The following is a 14,470-nucleotide window of genomic DNA, read 5'->3' as shown; positions in this document are numbered from 1 at the left end:
AAACATTTATTAAGCCAAGCGTATATCCACGAACGTTCTCTCAAGAGAATTCATTTAATTTGCTCCCCACGAATTAGTTGTAGATCGGGATTGCTATTTTGACAAAGCAATGTGAAACCGTTCGAGTAGAAATTCCAATTGAATTTGTCTGATATGTTCTTTGAAATGCTTCTTTTAACTCTGTTTGTTTAATCTGCCAGCTCACAGGGAAACAAAGACTACACAAATAAAACAAAACATCTTCAAACATTCATTTGTTTCATACAAAATTCATTTTTAATAGGTCAAAGATCTCAACAGGAAATTAGAGCCAGGATTCATATTTATCAAGGAAACTTTGGATCAAGTAAATTAGGACGGGGACTAATTTACCACTCTTTTTGCTTGAGGCTTGAAACACCCCAGGACCCACAATCTAATTAATTAATGGGTACAAAATTTCGGACAGATAGTAAATGGCTCTATTTACTGAAGAAATGACGGATTTGTTTGGATCGTGAAGAAATTACTATAGTAGGATTCTGTATAAATGTGTACAGTCGTTAAAGACTTTTGCTTTTTTACAAACGTCTTGCTTGTGTTGAGTCGCCTCAGCGTTTTCTATGCAGGTACCTCCGTAGTCGCTGATTCCGTTCCTTTGAGCTAATTGGTGCGCTATTTTCACTCGTTTTCTGAAAGGAAAATCGATATTATTATACATTGAACGTTAATGCCATCAAAGTAGCATGTATTCAATGAAGCATTTCTATCGTTTGACACAGAATTAAACATAATCCTTACTTAAAATTATAAATGAGAAAGTAGCTCTGCCAGTCTGACGGGTTCTTCGCCAAAACGACTAAATCAATTTAAATAAAATTTGGAACACAGATAGGTAACATCAATCTAGAACCTGAGAAAAAATATACATAGGCTACTATCCAGCTGCGGGAAGTAATTATCTCTAGACGAGGGTAAAACCACGGGGAACAGCTAGTCCGGAAATAAAGACACAACTGTTTTTGATCGCTCCACATGAAACCGTTTCCTCGAACATCTGATTACGTTGCACACAAAAATACTTTTATACATATTTTATTACAAAGGAACATTTTCTATTTTCCTCAAAATTCTGTTCGAGTTTGCTGACATCGCGGTACCGACTGTTCTTTACGTCATTTATCTGGATTCCTCAGCGTGTTACTTGGACAACTATCTGACAGTTGTTGGACTAAAACGATTTATATCGGACTGAACATTGAAGAATCTTTGTGTATTTTTAGGGTTCTGACTGAATTTTGCGAGAGGTTGACTGATTTTGGATTGTGTTTGTAAAATTGCTCGAAGGAATTGAATGTGTCCGAACTTTGCTTATCAGTGACAATGAGTCTTGGTTAAAATCGGTTATCAGTTGGAAAAAATAAAATATTCTAGGAATATTCTGACTGCTTCCTCATTTCATAAAAACAAAGTTCTCCACCACGTCGGTCTGTTAAAAAGACTGTTCGGATTTTCATCACATTTTCTTCAATGATAGCGTAATTTATAAGGAAGGTTCAGCGTACTCGCATACTGAAGACTAACTTCAGTCCAGAATAAATGAATCCAGTCATGATTTTCAGTCGGTCTGATGGTAACTAAGCCCATAAACGTTGTAGCGTACAACCATTCATCTCTATACTTATTTAGGAGCCCAAACAAACCGACTAAAAGTAAACTTACCCGAGACAGGGTACCCTTTACTTTGAAAATAAAGTAATAAATATCTCACCTATAAATCTCCAAATTAATAACACCCGTAGCGCTCATGATTCCGAACTTCTTGAGGACACAGAAGATGATGCAGGGTTCATCAGACTCCTGGATCTCGACCCTCTTGTTCTTAGGGTACATCTCGTTCAAGCATTGCTGTGCTACCATGTCGCTCAGTTTGTCGTGAGCGTACATCACGGAAATGCGGCCGTAAGCAAAACTGGACATCATGAGTAACGTGAAGACCAGGATTTCTGAAAGGAAGGAAAATTATGGTTTTTAATTGCGTTTAAGATGTTTGCTGTCATTTATTCTATGTGTTGTTAAACTTGGAAAGAAACAAAACTTATTAATAAAGCATTTAAATTAGCTTTTGACCATAAAATAGGTATATATTTTTGAATTGAAGACAGTGTAGACACTGAAATTTTTTGGATTTCGTTTCTTAATATTTCACAATAAATTAATCCCAGATTAAACATAGCCCATGTTCAGCGCAGATAGTTTAGCTTCCTAACAGTGAAAGAATTATTCAAATCGGTTCAGTGGATCTGTAATCGATTCGCGTCCAACAAATAATCAAATCTGTCTATTTTTATATATTAGTAGAGATCGATCAATGGACCAAAATGCAACGGGGATAAAAAACCTTTGTGTAAAAAATCTTATATGTCTGGAACCTTAGTTGCTAAAGTTAGATAATTATAGTCTTAAATTACATTACCACAAGTCTCTTTATCGTTAAATACGATGGCTAACCTAATCTAAAATACAGACAGATTACTTGGGGCTTACAAAACATTTACTAACCGTAAATAATTCTTAGAATTGGTCACTAAATTACAGGACCCGTTTCTAGGAATAAACCTTATTCATAGGCTTAGACTGGATCTAAAGGATGAATACCTAGTTATATATGAACCAGACAATTGAAAGGTTTTTTGCTCTGACCTCCGACAATGTCAGATGTTGTCTAATTTATTATTGTTATTTTCCCGCCTCAGAGAAAACTAATTGTTTTGATTATACAGTTTGGGTCTAAATTAATTATATGAATAAGGATTGTTTGAAGATTTGTATTTTAACTTCTTTTTATTCATATTTATCTGCTTCGTTTCCTTTTGAAATCATGATGAACAATGTCAGGAACTATTGGTCCGTTATCAAAAATGAGAGAAGTGTGATTGCCTATTTATCTGGAAAGGCTATATTTATACGGGTGGCCGAAGTGCTTACCATCTTTATCATAAAAAACCTAGTGAAAAAATGGCCTCTAATAGTAGAACCTAACATTCCGTAATATTATGCTTAAACATTCCAGTCTATCAACAAGCCAATAGAAAAAGAGCCGCTTGCCTAAGCAAAGGTTGCAACGCGTATTTGTAAACTGGTCGAGCGATAAAATGCACGTGACTTTACCACATGATTATGTACCTGCATAGGTTTTTCTCCAAAGAAATCTTTAAGAAAAAGCTGAAGAGTTTGTTTACTTGAACGTGATAAATCTTAGAAACACTTATCTGATTTGAAAAACTGTTGCAGTGTTACATAATTCATTTAACCGACGTTGTAGGCCACTTTTTAACCGGGTGCATGAATAGTTCTCATGGCACTCGTGTGAAACCGGTAACTGGAGCTAGTGTTGTAGGTCTTTTAATGTTCGTGGGTCTGTGGGCCAATGAATGAAACCAGTCGTAAATTGCCATACTAATAACAAAGATCTTGTCCTCAAAGATATGTAATTCGCTTTGTTACATAGGCGTGAATGTATTGTTGTAGGAAGGTTCTCTATAAGCAGAGATCCAATGTCTATAAAATTTTAGTTCCTACTGTTGCCTACTGTACACTGTCAAAAGGCTCTTGATAATACTGAGGAGTGACCACCGTTTTCATTTTGTCAAGAAAATAAAGATTGCTTGTTTGAAAGCTTTCTTCTAACACAACTTCTTCGCTTCAAAGTGGAGTAAAATATTGTGAATGCCAAAGTTATGTAAACATACCGCACATCTGTATTCAAAGTAGAAAACTATCAAAATAGTTTTACCATTTTATTGTTTGTTACATAGTCGTTGGGGACAAATGACGCGTGACCCTTTCTGGGAAAAATGTCACAAGTTAAGCGAAAGTCATACGTCATCGCTCCATGTGACAAGCGTGGCCGACATTCGTCCCCCAGTGAGTACAGCCTTATTATCACATTTATCATAGCACAGTATCATCTCCAAGTTCAATGAACCGTCGCGTTTGCACGTACGACACCAAGTAAAAAGCGAGTTCCTAAACTAAATAAAAAATCTGGGCAGCTTGTGTACAATCTAATGAAACCCTCAAGGCTTTGATATGCAGAGAGCGTACGTCTAAATTATGCAGGAATGTTGTAATCAAAAGCCTTCAATGAAAATGGGTCCCCGAAACGTGAGGAAAGAAATATGGTCTAATTTACATCGGCTTCATATAAAAATTCTCAAATTATTTGGTTCTTGCGGGTTACCCTGATAATAAAAGCAGTGTAGGGTTATTGGTTTTATTAAAAATTGATATAAATATTAATTAAACGGGTCGTTACATGTTCTATATGCTATTTCCATTCGTCAGGGTCTTTATATGATACAGCGTACAGTTGCGTGCAGTCGTTGAAGACCTTGGCTTTCTTGCACACATCGTGTTCCAAGTTCATTCCATTAATGTTCTGGGCGCAAGTCTCGCCGACATCAGATATCAGTATCCTGGGATCGTACCTATGGATGGCCTGCACTCTCCTGTAGTAATTCTTTATGTTGATGTAGCCATCGTTGGACATAATACCGAACTTTTTGAGCACACAATGTATGATACAAGGGATGTCGTTCCTATCGATTCGCAGAGGGTACTTATACAAGTTTCGTGGGTACATTTCAGTTAAACAGTCATCTGTAACTTTATCACTTTTCTTGTCTCGCGCATACAGGATCGAGATTGGAGGTTCCGACTCCAAACTTGGGGAGAAAAACTTTGTTTTGTAGCTGTTCACTATTACAGCTAATGACACAAAAGTCGTGAGGATGAGTATTTCTGAAAGTATTTTAACATACACAGTTATGTCCTGAAGCTTGTCAACAAATAAAAAATATCAGAAGCTGAGAATCTCTCAACAACGTCAACGGTTCACGAGATTGGAATGAAAATTTAATATGATTTCACTCAGTTTTGAAACTTTTCAAAGACGCGAATGTTATACAAATGAATTTTGTGAAGACTTAAAAATAAATCTCTTGTTTTATTTTAAAATAATGAATTTTAGGAACTCGTTTGTTTTGCTGTATATAACTTTGCCTAAATTCTTCAAAACACTTTTATGTCTCCTTTCCGATTAAGACATTTTTGGAGAAAAATGACTTGCGGGGTCGATAACATATTAAAAACCACTTACTTTCCATTGCTGCGGTTTAATTAATTGTAAAAAATATCACAGTGACGTCACGCGATGTAACAATTGTACATCATTACTCGAGCAGAGCAAAATTACTGAAAGCTGAAACAGAAGAAATCGGATGTTTTTCTTTCTTAACGCCAGGAAATGTTTTGTTTCTAAATTTCGCGGGTCAATGTTTTATATACTAGTTGAAATTCTGCAAAACAATCGGCCATTGTTCAGGATTCTTCGATAAGAGGGAAAAACGCTAGCGACGATGTAACGTAAAAAATGACTAAATTCACCAGGTGTGCTGATCACGAAATAGATTTTTTTGTATCTTGAAGTAGCGAATAAAGTCGTGAATGTCACGGCATACAATAAAAGTTACGTTATCGATGTCTATAATGTAACAGAAGCGGCACAATTGGCAACACTCAACAGGATTGGATTATATTATATAATGGCAAACAATACATTTATATTTCCTTTGAAATTCGTTCAGACTTGCGCCTTCTTTAATGTTATAATACATTTTCCTCTAGCTACTCAAATTTCGCTTCATTGAATTTTCTTTGTGATGTATAGAGCTATCTACTTCTTTGAAAAAGAGATCCAATGAAAGCAAACGTCCCGTTTTACTGTCCCATTACGATCGGTTAATGATCGGAAGCCTTCGGGGGACAATTAAAAATTTCGAGTTAACTTTTTCCGGGTTCCGCAAGATTTAATTATATTTTTCCGGTTATTTCAATTCTGTCTGCATTTAACTTGTTCGCTTTTTGGTATTGCAGCTTTCTTTGTTACATAAGTTAGTCATTATTATTTAAAGAGTTACAGTCTTGATATTTTTATTATTAATTCCATTGTTTTTCATGTGAATAAATGTACAACTTAATAGTATACATAGTATCGGTACTTAAGTTTTTTTTGTATTGAAAGTTCAAGTATGTAAGATTGAAAGTTCAATTGAGTATATGACGAAAAGTGTATTTGATAAATATCATTTCTACAGAGATATTAAACGTTGATCTGAATCACTCTTTAAAGTTTACTTAAAACCTCCATTTAACAATAGATATTGACTAAAATACCTAGAAGATACTTAGGACAATGGCCACCAAAATTCTAGATTACAAATAAGCCAGAGCAAAGTTATGACTGTAAATTAAAGCCTTTGACTAGCTTAAATTAATTCCAAAAGCATCTGTAGTTTGCTTAACTAAACTACGTCGGACCTTCAGGTAGAATCTAGGTGATAGATAATTAGAATGACTACTTTGCTAATTAAAACTAGACCAAAGTGTTATTTAATATGAAAGTAAGTAATAAAGTAGTTTAACCTGGATTACTTAAGGATTTATTGTAAAGTAAGGATAAACTTTTTTTACTTTAAAAAGTGTGTTTGTGTGTGTGTGCAATTATGGAATTTAGATTACGACAACAATAATTAAAAAATATATTTTTTCTTCTATTTAAATCTGGAACGTCTATTTATCGTTAATCAAAATGGTTCATTTTGTGTAATCTGTATTTTTTCAATTAGCTCAATATAGTAGTTGAAGCTTGTTTATGTATCATTTCTATATTCTGTTTCCCATACATCAAACCGAAATTTTTAAAAAAGTAGCCTCTATGCTATTCTGACATAAAACAAGCCACATAACTGCCAAGTTTCTTCAAAATCCATTTGTTACTGTTATGTACACAAAACTTTCGCGTTTATAATATTACCTAGTATAATAGACGAGTATATCATCCATGAAAATACTGCAGAGAACGCTTCGTCAGACACACATCAGAATCGATTGATCTTTGTATGTTTATACGACCCTTAACACAAACCGTTCACACTTGGGAGGACAAAGTTATCTTCATAGGAATATTTCTGCGTAGAAGAAAACTTGCCCAAGTTCTATATTTTATTTATTTCATACGTGACTGATTTATTTGCTTAACTTTGTTTGTTGTTAGAGTTGTTGTACGTTTATAGAATTTTTGCGCTATTTTTATAACAAACTAGCTGATACCCGAAGCCCCACCCGCGTTTCGGAACCTAAATAAAATCCGATTTATTATAAGAGTTCCGATGTAAAATACAGTTGAGAAAATCAGAAGGTACGATGTAATTAACTGCATTTTGATGCAATAACGAAATATAACAAAAACATAATGTTGTTGAATTTCGCTCAATAAATGTTAGGTATGTTACTTGTGAGATGATGGCAAACAGAAGAGTATGGAAGAAGAAAACATGCTGCGTCAATCCCAGAGAAAATATTGGGATGAGGGCAGGAGGATGATGACGATAAAATGTTATGTGACGACCCATCTTCAAAAATATTGTTCGTAATTAAACGAACGCGACGAGCAATTAATTGGCGTGACTTTTTAATAATGACTGCTTTTTAAACTAATTGGACGCAGGCAATTGATAAAAAACGGTACAAAAAACATCAATCATTGCCAGACGAAAATACATCCAACTGTGTTGCCACGTAATTTGTTTCGGCGTAATATATTTCGGAAGGATTTTCTTTGTTGTAAGATACCTCTTTATTTACTGCGGAAAAGATAAAGGAATACATTTTAATGTTTTGGCTGGCAATTCGTTTACTTGGCGTTCCCAGAACAACAATTAACACTTGATTTATCTTTAGGATTACGGTTCCGTGGTTCATATCTTTGTAACTTTATGTTGTCATTAAAATTATTTATGCATACTATTTTTGTACTGTTTCTTCTTAAAGTACTCATTAATTCTACCATCTGTTTAATCTCGAATTGTGCTCGTTTTAAAGTAATTAAAATGAATTCTTCTCGATAACAATTGCCAAGCAAGCCTTTGAATTCTTTAAATGTCTTTTTATAACAGATACTATACAATTATGGTTCGAAAAAGATACTCCATCAATGGATCAAACGTAATCTTCCATTCAAGTAAATATAAAAGAAGCATAGAAGCCAATTTAAAATTATGTGCGAAAATTCAGACATTAATAAATGCCAAGGTTAAATCTATTCACAGAAACGATATTCACTCGGTGTGAAAAAGAAATTTCAATGACATTTGTTTTTAGGGTTCCGTACATAAAGACCAAAACGGGACCTCATTACAAGACTATACTGTCCTTCTGTTCGTCTATCTGTCTGAGTGTCCATCTGTCACCAGCCAGTTAGTTGGTATTTTCTCAGATGATGTATTATTGTTGAAACTATAACCATAACTACTGAAAACTAGAAGGAACTAAAATAAATATCTCAGGGAGCTCCCGTCTAACAAACGTAATTTTTGTAGGCTGTTTTATACATACATACGTATGTACGGAACCTTTCTGCGTGAGTCCGACTCACACTTCGCGGGTTTTTTTAAATTGAGGGTGTTTAAAGGGCATTAAACGTATATCTATGTTGTGTGTCATGAATCGCTCGTTAAGTAAAGTCATGGCACCGACCCTTTGTCAGTTTTACAAAGTCTGTTTTTTTTTTTCATTAAGTGGTAGGCACATGCTATACAAAATAAAGTCTGTCAACCACTGGGGAACGGATTGCCTGGGATGTGTTGAAAATGTAATAAGATTCAAACTTATGTCTAAAACAAAGTTCCTCAAAAGCTTCAAACTTCATTAAAACAACAAAATTGCAAGTTTTCTGTCAAATATTTAAGTATAAAGTCACTGAAAGCAGTAGATATAATCTTAAATCAACAAAGATCGTCATAAGTTCGGCAACTTGACCCCGACTCCTTAAACGCGGATCAACTGAGATTAGGAAATGGTTATAACTTTACAAATTAAGACTTTGTGAGTTTAACGTAAACATTAAGTGGAAAGAAATCACTTTATTTCATAAAGCCTTATTTATAGCATCAGAGTTTGGGTAAGGCCTCTCCTTGAAACCCCTACCTATAAGGTTTTAATACAATTCCAGTTTTCTTCAACGGTTTCACCTATATGTGAGAGACTTTGCGCGAGCCCGATAAAAAGTGACCTCTTAGTAATATACCTCAATAAATAGGCTATCTGACACTGAAAGAATGAATTAAAATCAGTCCAGTAGATCTTGCGTTATGCGCATCCAGAAAATATTTATATTTAGATAAATAAAACCAAAGTCATCGACATAGCCCACCGAATCAGCAAGCTGAAGTGGCAGTGGGCTGGCCATATTAGCCGAAGAACCGATAACCGTTGGGGTAAACGAGTTCTAGAGTGGAGACCCGGCAAACGTAGTGTAAGACGTCCTCAGGCACGGTGGAGTGATGACTTGCGCAAGACGGCTGGCAGGAGCTGGATGCGAGAAGCCGAAAATGGATCTCAGTGGCGTGCACTTGGAGAGGCCTATGTCCAGCAGTGGTCTGCGATAGGCTGATGATGATGATGAAATAAAATAGGTACAAAACGTATTCTTTATTACCATATTTTATTACAAAAAACTTACTACATATTATCAGCCAATAACTGCTGAACTATAAAAAGGGCTACTCTTCTTAACCAGCACCATATATTACACGTTGTCCTTCCATTAGGCCTATCTTCAACAGGCGCTTTGGTTGTCATACTCGTAACACTAGTATCATTCATAGTAGCATTGTAATACGGCCAATGTTCTTCAAAATCGTAGCTTGGGTAGTAGTAATACCCTAGAGGTATATATTGTTGTGGGTAGTAACTACCCATATATGGCTCTGGGTAGTGGTAACAGCATGAATTTGAAGGGTATATAAGGATGAATAGTATACATATTATTATTTGAACTGTTTTGTGGATTTTCTTCATGTTAAGTGCTGTGATGTAGTTAGATTCAGTCTTCTGAAAATAAAACGTTAGTAGTGGAAGTCAGGTAAAGTTGATATTGGTTTTCACTTTGTCAAAAGTCTTTTTCTTTCTATTGACATCATATATTTATTCGTTAAACTTCCTCGACATTTTAGTAGTTCTTCGTCTTTGTATTTATTTTTCGAATAGTCATTGCTGAGATTTCAACCGATTTTTTCTTGAATATATGCAGAAGAACTGACACTCGGTTAGCGAAATTACGCTTACAATGTTTTCAGTCGCTTTTAGTTTGGTTCTACGCTTATTTTAGCGTCAATGGTTTTCAATTAAACTATATTTTCTCACTGAAAACTTTTGTCTATAATGAATTGCAGTATTTTCAACACCATCACGAAAATAACTGAATTTTCCCTGAAAAAGCAAATACTTAATCATTTATTTTTTTTTATTCAAGTTGCAGATGTCTCTCTCGGGGCAGTAATTTACGTTTCATAAATCAAAACACAGTTATCTTTGTGAAAAAAGTTAATTACGTTCGAGACCAACTGGCAACGGTTTTATTATAAAATCGCAACATTTTTAATATCATACATTTCCGTGGATATTTTTAAAAGGATGTATACGTTGGTGCATGTTTTTCATCCACGGAAGATTTTTTCATTAACATCCCACTACCACTTTAAATTATGTTTTATATTGTCACAGTATGCTTTAATTATAAAACGTAAAATGGGTTTCCAATATAACAATACATTATGTTATTAAATTTCGCTTACCTTTATTCTTTTAATCTTTGTCTCGATCGATATATGTACTTTATAACTAGTACTTTCGTAAAGATTCGACATTAACTCTAAAATTTTACAGTATATTTTTTCATTTATTCAATACAACTAATATTTACCACAATATTTTAGTAAATATACTTACTACCAATAGTAGTTAAAGTAAATAATGACACGTTCGACGAAATTATTCATTTCCGACCCAGTTTTTAGAGCATTGTACGAGTAGTATTGCAATGATCTGTAGTGTATTGTGATGAGTTATTATTGTTAAAATATGGTCCTTATTTATAATCCAATTAAGGTTATGATATTTTTTTTAGTTGGTTACCTCATGTTTTAAATGGTATTGTAAATATGTATATAGCTAAATTGCGATTTATATATTACGAAACTTGTGTAACTATCAAAAATATAGTATCGTGTTGGTATCTTTATACAGCATTCGTTTTATGTAACATTTGTTTTGTGATATAAAGATAAAGATTCTTTTTTGTTTTCCTGAATTGTCTTTGCTATAAACCTCACAGAGCCCGAGACCTTTCCAACGAATGCAAAACCGTGGAAATCGGTTCGTGTGTTCTGGAGTTATAGCGTCAGGAAGGAAACCCCGACTTATTTTTATATAGTATATATTAAGGTAACAAAATAACTTTTTAAGAAACTGACGAATCTATTTTTCGTAGAATCTCTAAATTATTTTCGAAATACTCTTCGCTAACTAACCTTTCAGAATTAAGGTAGAAACAGTACCTGATTGAAAACGTTGTTTAGACTTTGGCCTATTCAAATACAAATTTTAATAAAGTTCAGAATATAGATAAGTAGTTAATTAGGGAGCTTCTTAGAGAACTTTCTAAGAGGACGTCTTGAAGACCTGTTTGTGAGTCGAGGCCTTTAAGGAAGCGATAATGAAATGCCTTGAATTGTTATTAGAAGGTATCTCACTTTGCTCAATAGGTGCCTCGCTTTTACAGTGTCGAGCAAAGAGAACCTTTTATAAATGACAATAATGAACATGTCTTAGGTAAAGTCATTATTAAACCTTAATAAATTACTTTGTTTTAAGTAAGGTTGTAAGTTACATAATTTTTTTCTTCCATTATTAAATCTAGTCCAATCCTGGACATATAACTAACAATTCATGCCATGTAAATGTAAAAATCTATGTGGTTTCTTAGACAAAGTTTTGGCTTTAGCGTTAAAGGAGCGGCGTTCAGACAGACAGACAGTCAAAATTTCGCATTTTATAATGCATAGGTCTCTACTCTAATTCACAAAAAAATACCAAATAAAAAGCCGCAAAATGACGAGGCTTACAACATCGCCTTATCGAGTGTCGCCTAATTCGAGGCCACGGTTTCAAGATAAATAGCCTGGGGCTAAAGAAACAATTAAAAACTTGTTTCATTTAGTTAATTAAGCCCGTCGAAGCGTCCCAGTTGCAAGCTTTCCATACAAATTAGTGCTGACGGATAGCAAGACAGACTTATTGCTATTAGTATACTTGAATAATAAATTAGTTGATAGTTTAGGGGAGTTGAGTATTTTAGTACCTACTAACTCCTAATAGTTTAGTGATTGCAAGCGCGATTGCCGTGCATGGGTGTCGTGTTCGATTCCTGGGTCGGGCCATTGATTTGTGGATTTGAAGTGTAGTAAATGAGTCTGGCAGTTTGTGGTATTAAAACCCTGAGAGTAGGTTGGTATGCAAAACGTATGTGTGTTTTCTTCGACTACTAGGTACCAGCACTTACACTGCCGTACTAAAATGCTAAGTATAGGTACTAAGCTAACCTTCTTTAAGTCATGTCCGCTTCATGAATGCCTTGCAACTTACATTATATTTATATTATACTATACTTACTTATATTATATTGAATTCCCATATAACACCGTATAGTATGGATTGTTTAAAGCTCTACAGGCCATTTCTGATTCCCGTAAAAGAACAATGCTGATGGATTGAAGATCCTTTCTGTGAATTGTTCCAACAATCCGTATGTAAAAATAACAAAAATAACCAATTCAGAGAATACGTTAAGGGCTAAAAATAAACAGGAACAGACAAACACGTACACTGAAGTTAAAGAAAGATAAATGTTTCTACGAACCTATATTTTTAGTTCGTAATTTTCTTATTTGTTTATTTCTATGAAATCTAGTGAAAGTTTCGCACGAGTACGTTTTGATATGGAATTGCGTAATATCGTTAGAAACTTTACAAATTGTCTTAAACATAAATCTCCTGGTGGATAGTAGATCAAGCGAAATCAATTATATTGCTACAGTCTATTGGAAATCGGTACCAGTATAGTTATAAAGATCACACACAGGTAAACACGCAGATACAATGTGCGATGACAGTAGGTGTATAGATACCTACTTGGTACTTTCTACTAGAACATTGGTAAAGAAATATTGTCGCCACACATGGTGTTGATGATGAGTTTTTTGCATTACTTCTTCCCAGCAGAACTAAATAGAAAGTGGCGAACGGTAGGCGAAAACCGGTAAACTGTGGTGTGAGGGGTATAGGTCATAAGGTGCTGATTTTCATGAGTTTCGATGCGTTTAAATACGTCCTACCTAGACCGTGATGGAAATGTGTAGCACACTTATACATTGGTTTCCAAACTTAGTAGCCAAAGTAAATTGATTTTAGTCGAAACTTTTGAAGAATAGACATATTGTGTCGCAAATTTCTTACCTCCCCACTCAGAGACATTTAATGGTTTCTTTAGCCATTCCTTAGTGAAGGATTTGTATGACATTCACTAAGGAGTGACTTAAGTAATCATTAAATGTCTCTGAGTGGGGAGGTTAGTCCATATTATCACAATGGCGAGTTTAAATTACACTGAGTTTCAAGGGCAATATGTACGTAAGCATTTATTTACTTAGGCCTCGTAAATTGTTGTCAAAATTATTCAAACAACCATGTTGTATAATGTCTGACAATGAACTTTAATTAAATTATGTTTGTTACATTTTACTGTGTCGTAACTCAGAAACAACAATTCATGCAGCGTTTTACGAGTTTCTGCATGTAAAAGTTTTCTTGGTATTAGGTTGGCATAAGCATTTGTGAAAGTGAAACGAAATTATCTAGGATCTTTAGTTTATAACTAGGCCTTTGCTTTAGGTATATTCCTATGTATTTTAGGACATGATATATGAGACCTATTGTTACGGCAGCATTATTTGAAAAAACAAATACGCAATAATTGTACAAAAGCCAAACGCAAGCTGCTTTGTAGAAAAAGTTTTGATTTCTTCAAGTCACTAAAATATTTCTGATTAGATACCACGTAACGAGCAAAGTACACCCAAAATTGTTCTAGGTATTCCCTTCTGGCATCTATTTCATAAAAAAAATTCTAAAAACTTTGCTACAAAACCCTTTGCTCTGTAAAACAAAAATTGTAACAACATAACAAGCAAAGTTTTTAACAAAATTATTTCTTATTCTTGTATAAAAGATAAAAATAAAAGTAACCTTTGCTATAAGAAAAGTTGTTTCAGATCGGATCGCTATGCTTTATTCTTTACAAGGCGACTGTTTATATTTTATTAAGTTACGAATGTACAGATACCTATATCTTATTTTTATATTCTTTTTATTCTGAAACTAGCCGTCTTCCCGTGGTTACATTGGCGTTCCATGCAAACCACTGCCCGCACCGAGATAAGGAATTTTTCAAATCGGTTCACTAGTTTCGGAGCTTTCAGGGTTAACAAACAAACAAAGAAAATGTTTTCTCTTTATTATATTAGTGTAGATT

General features: G+C 34.3%; 2 protein-coding genes across 2 annotated transcripts; both read right to left on the bottom strand.

Annotated features, from left to right (window-relative positions):
* Positions 1-251: 251 nt before the first annotated feature.
* Positions 252-5,278, bottom strand: LOC110373274 (uncharacterized). The gene is made up of 3 exons (XM_021330502.3): positions 5,141-5,278; positions 1,751-1,985; positions 252-671 (listed from the first exon to the last, which is right to left on the bottom strand). Exons 1-3 carry the CDS (start codon positions 5,145-5,147, stop codon positions 509-511), a joined length of 405 nt encoding a protein of 134 aa, XP_021186177.1. The 5' UTR covers positions 5,148-5,278; the 3' UTR covers positions 252-508.
* LOC135118233 (uncharacterized) lies at positions 4,250-5,124 on the bottom strand. Its single transcript, XM_064039549.1, has 2 exons — positions 5,107-5,124; positions 4,250-4,819 (listed from the first exon to the last, which is right to left on the bottom strand). The coding sequence occupies exons 1-2, from the start codon at positions 5,122-5,124 to the stop codon at positions 4,310-4,312; spliced, it is 528 nt and encodes a 175-aa protein (XP_063895619.1). The 3' UTR covers positions 4,250-4,309.
* Positions 5,279-14,470: the final 9,192 nt, after the last annotated feature.

Source organism: Helicoverpa armigera, chromosome 19 (assembly GCF_030705265.1).
Source record: "Helicoverpa armigera isolate CAAS_96S chromosome 19, ASM3070526v1, whole genome shotgun sequence".
Taxonomy (NCBI): domain Eukaryota; kingdom Metazoa; phylum Arthropoda; class Insecta; order Lepidoptera; family Noctuidae; genus Helicoverpa; species Helicoverpa armigera.
The sequence above is the reverse complement of the archived record's forward strand: the minus strand, read 5'-3'. Positions and strand labels throughout refer to the sequence as shown.

Coding starts and splice junctions, on each gene's coding strand:
- LOC110373274 (XM_021330502.3), bottom strand. Junction 672..1,750: donor ATTAATTTGGAGATTTATAG/GTGAGATATTTA, acceptor TTTTCCTTTCAG/AAAACGAGTGAAAATAGCGC.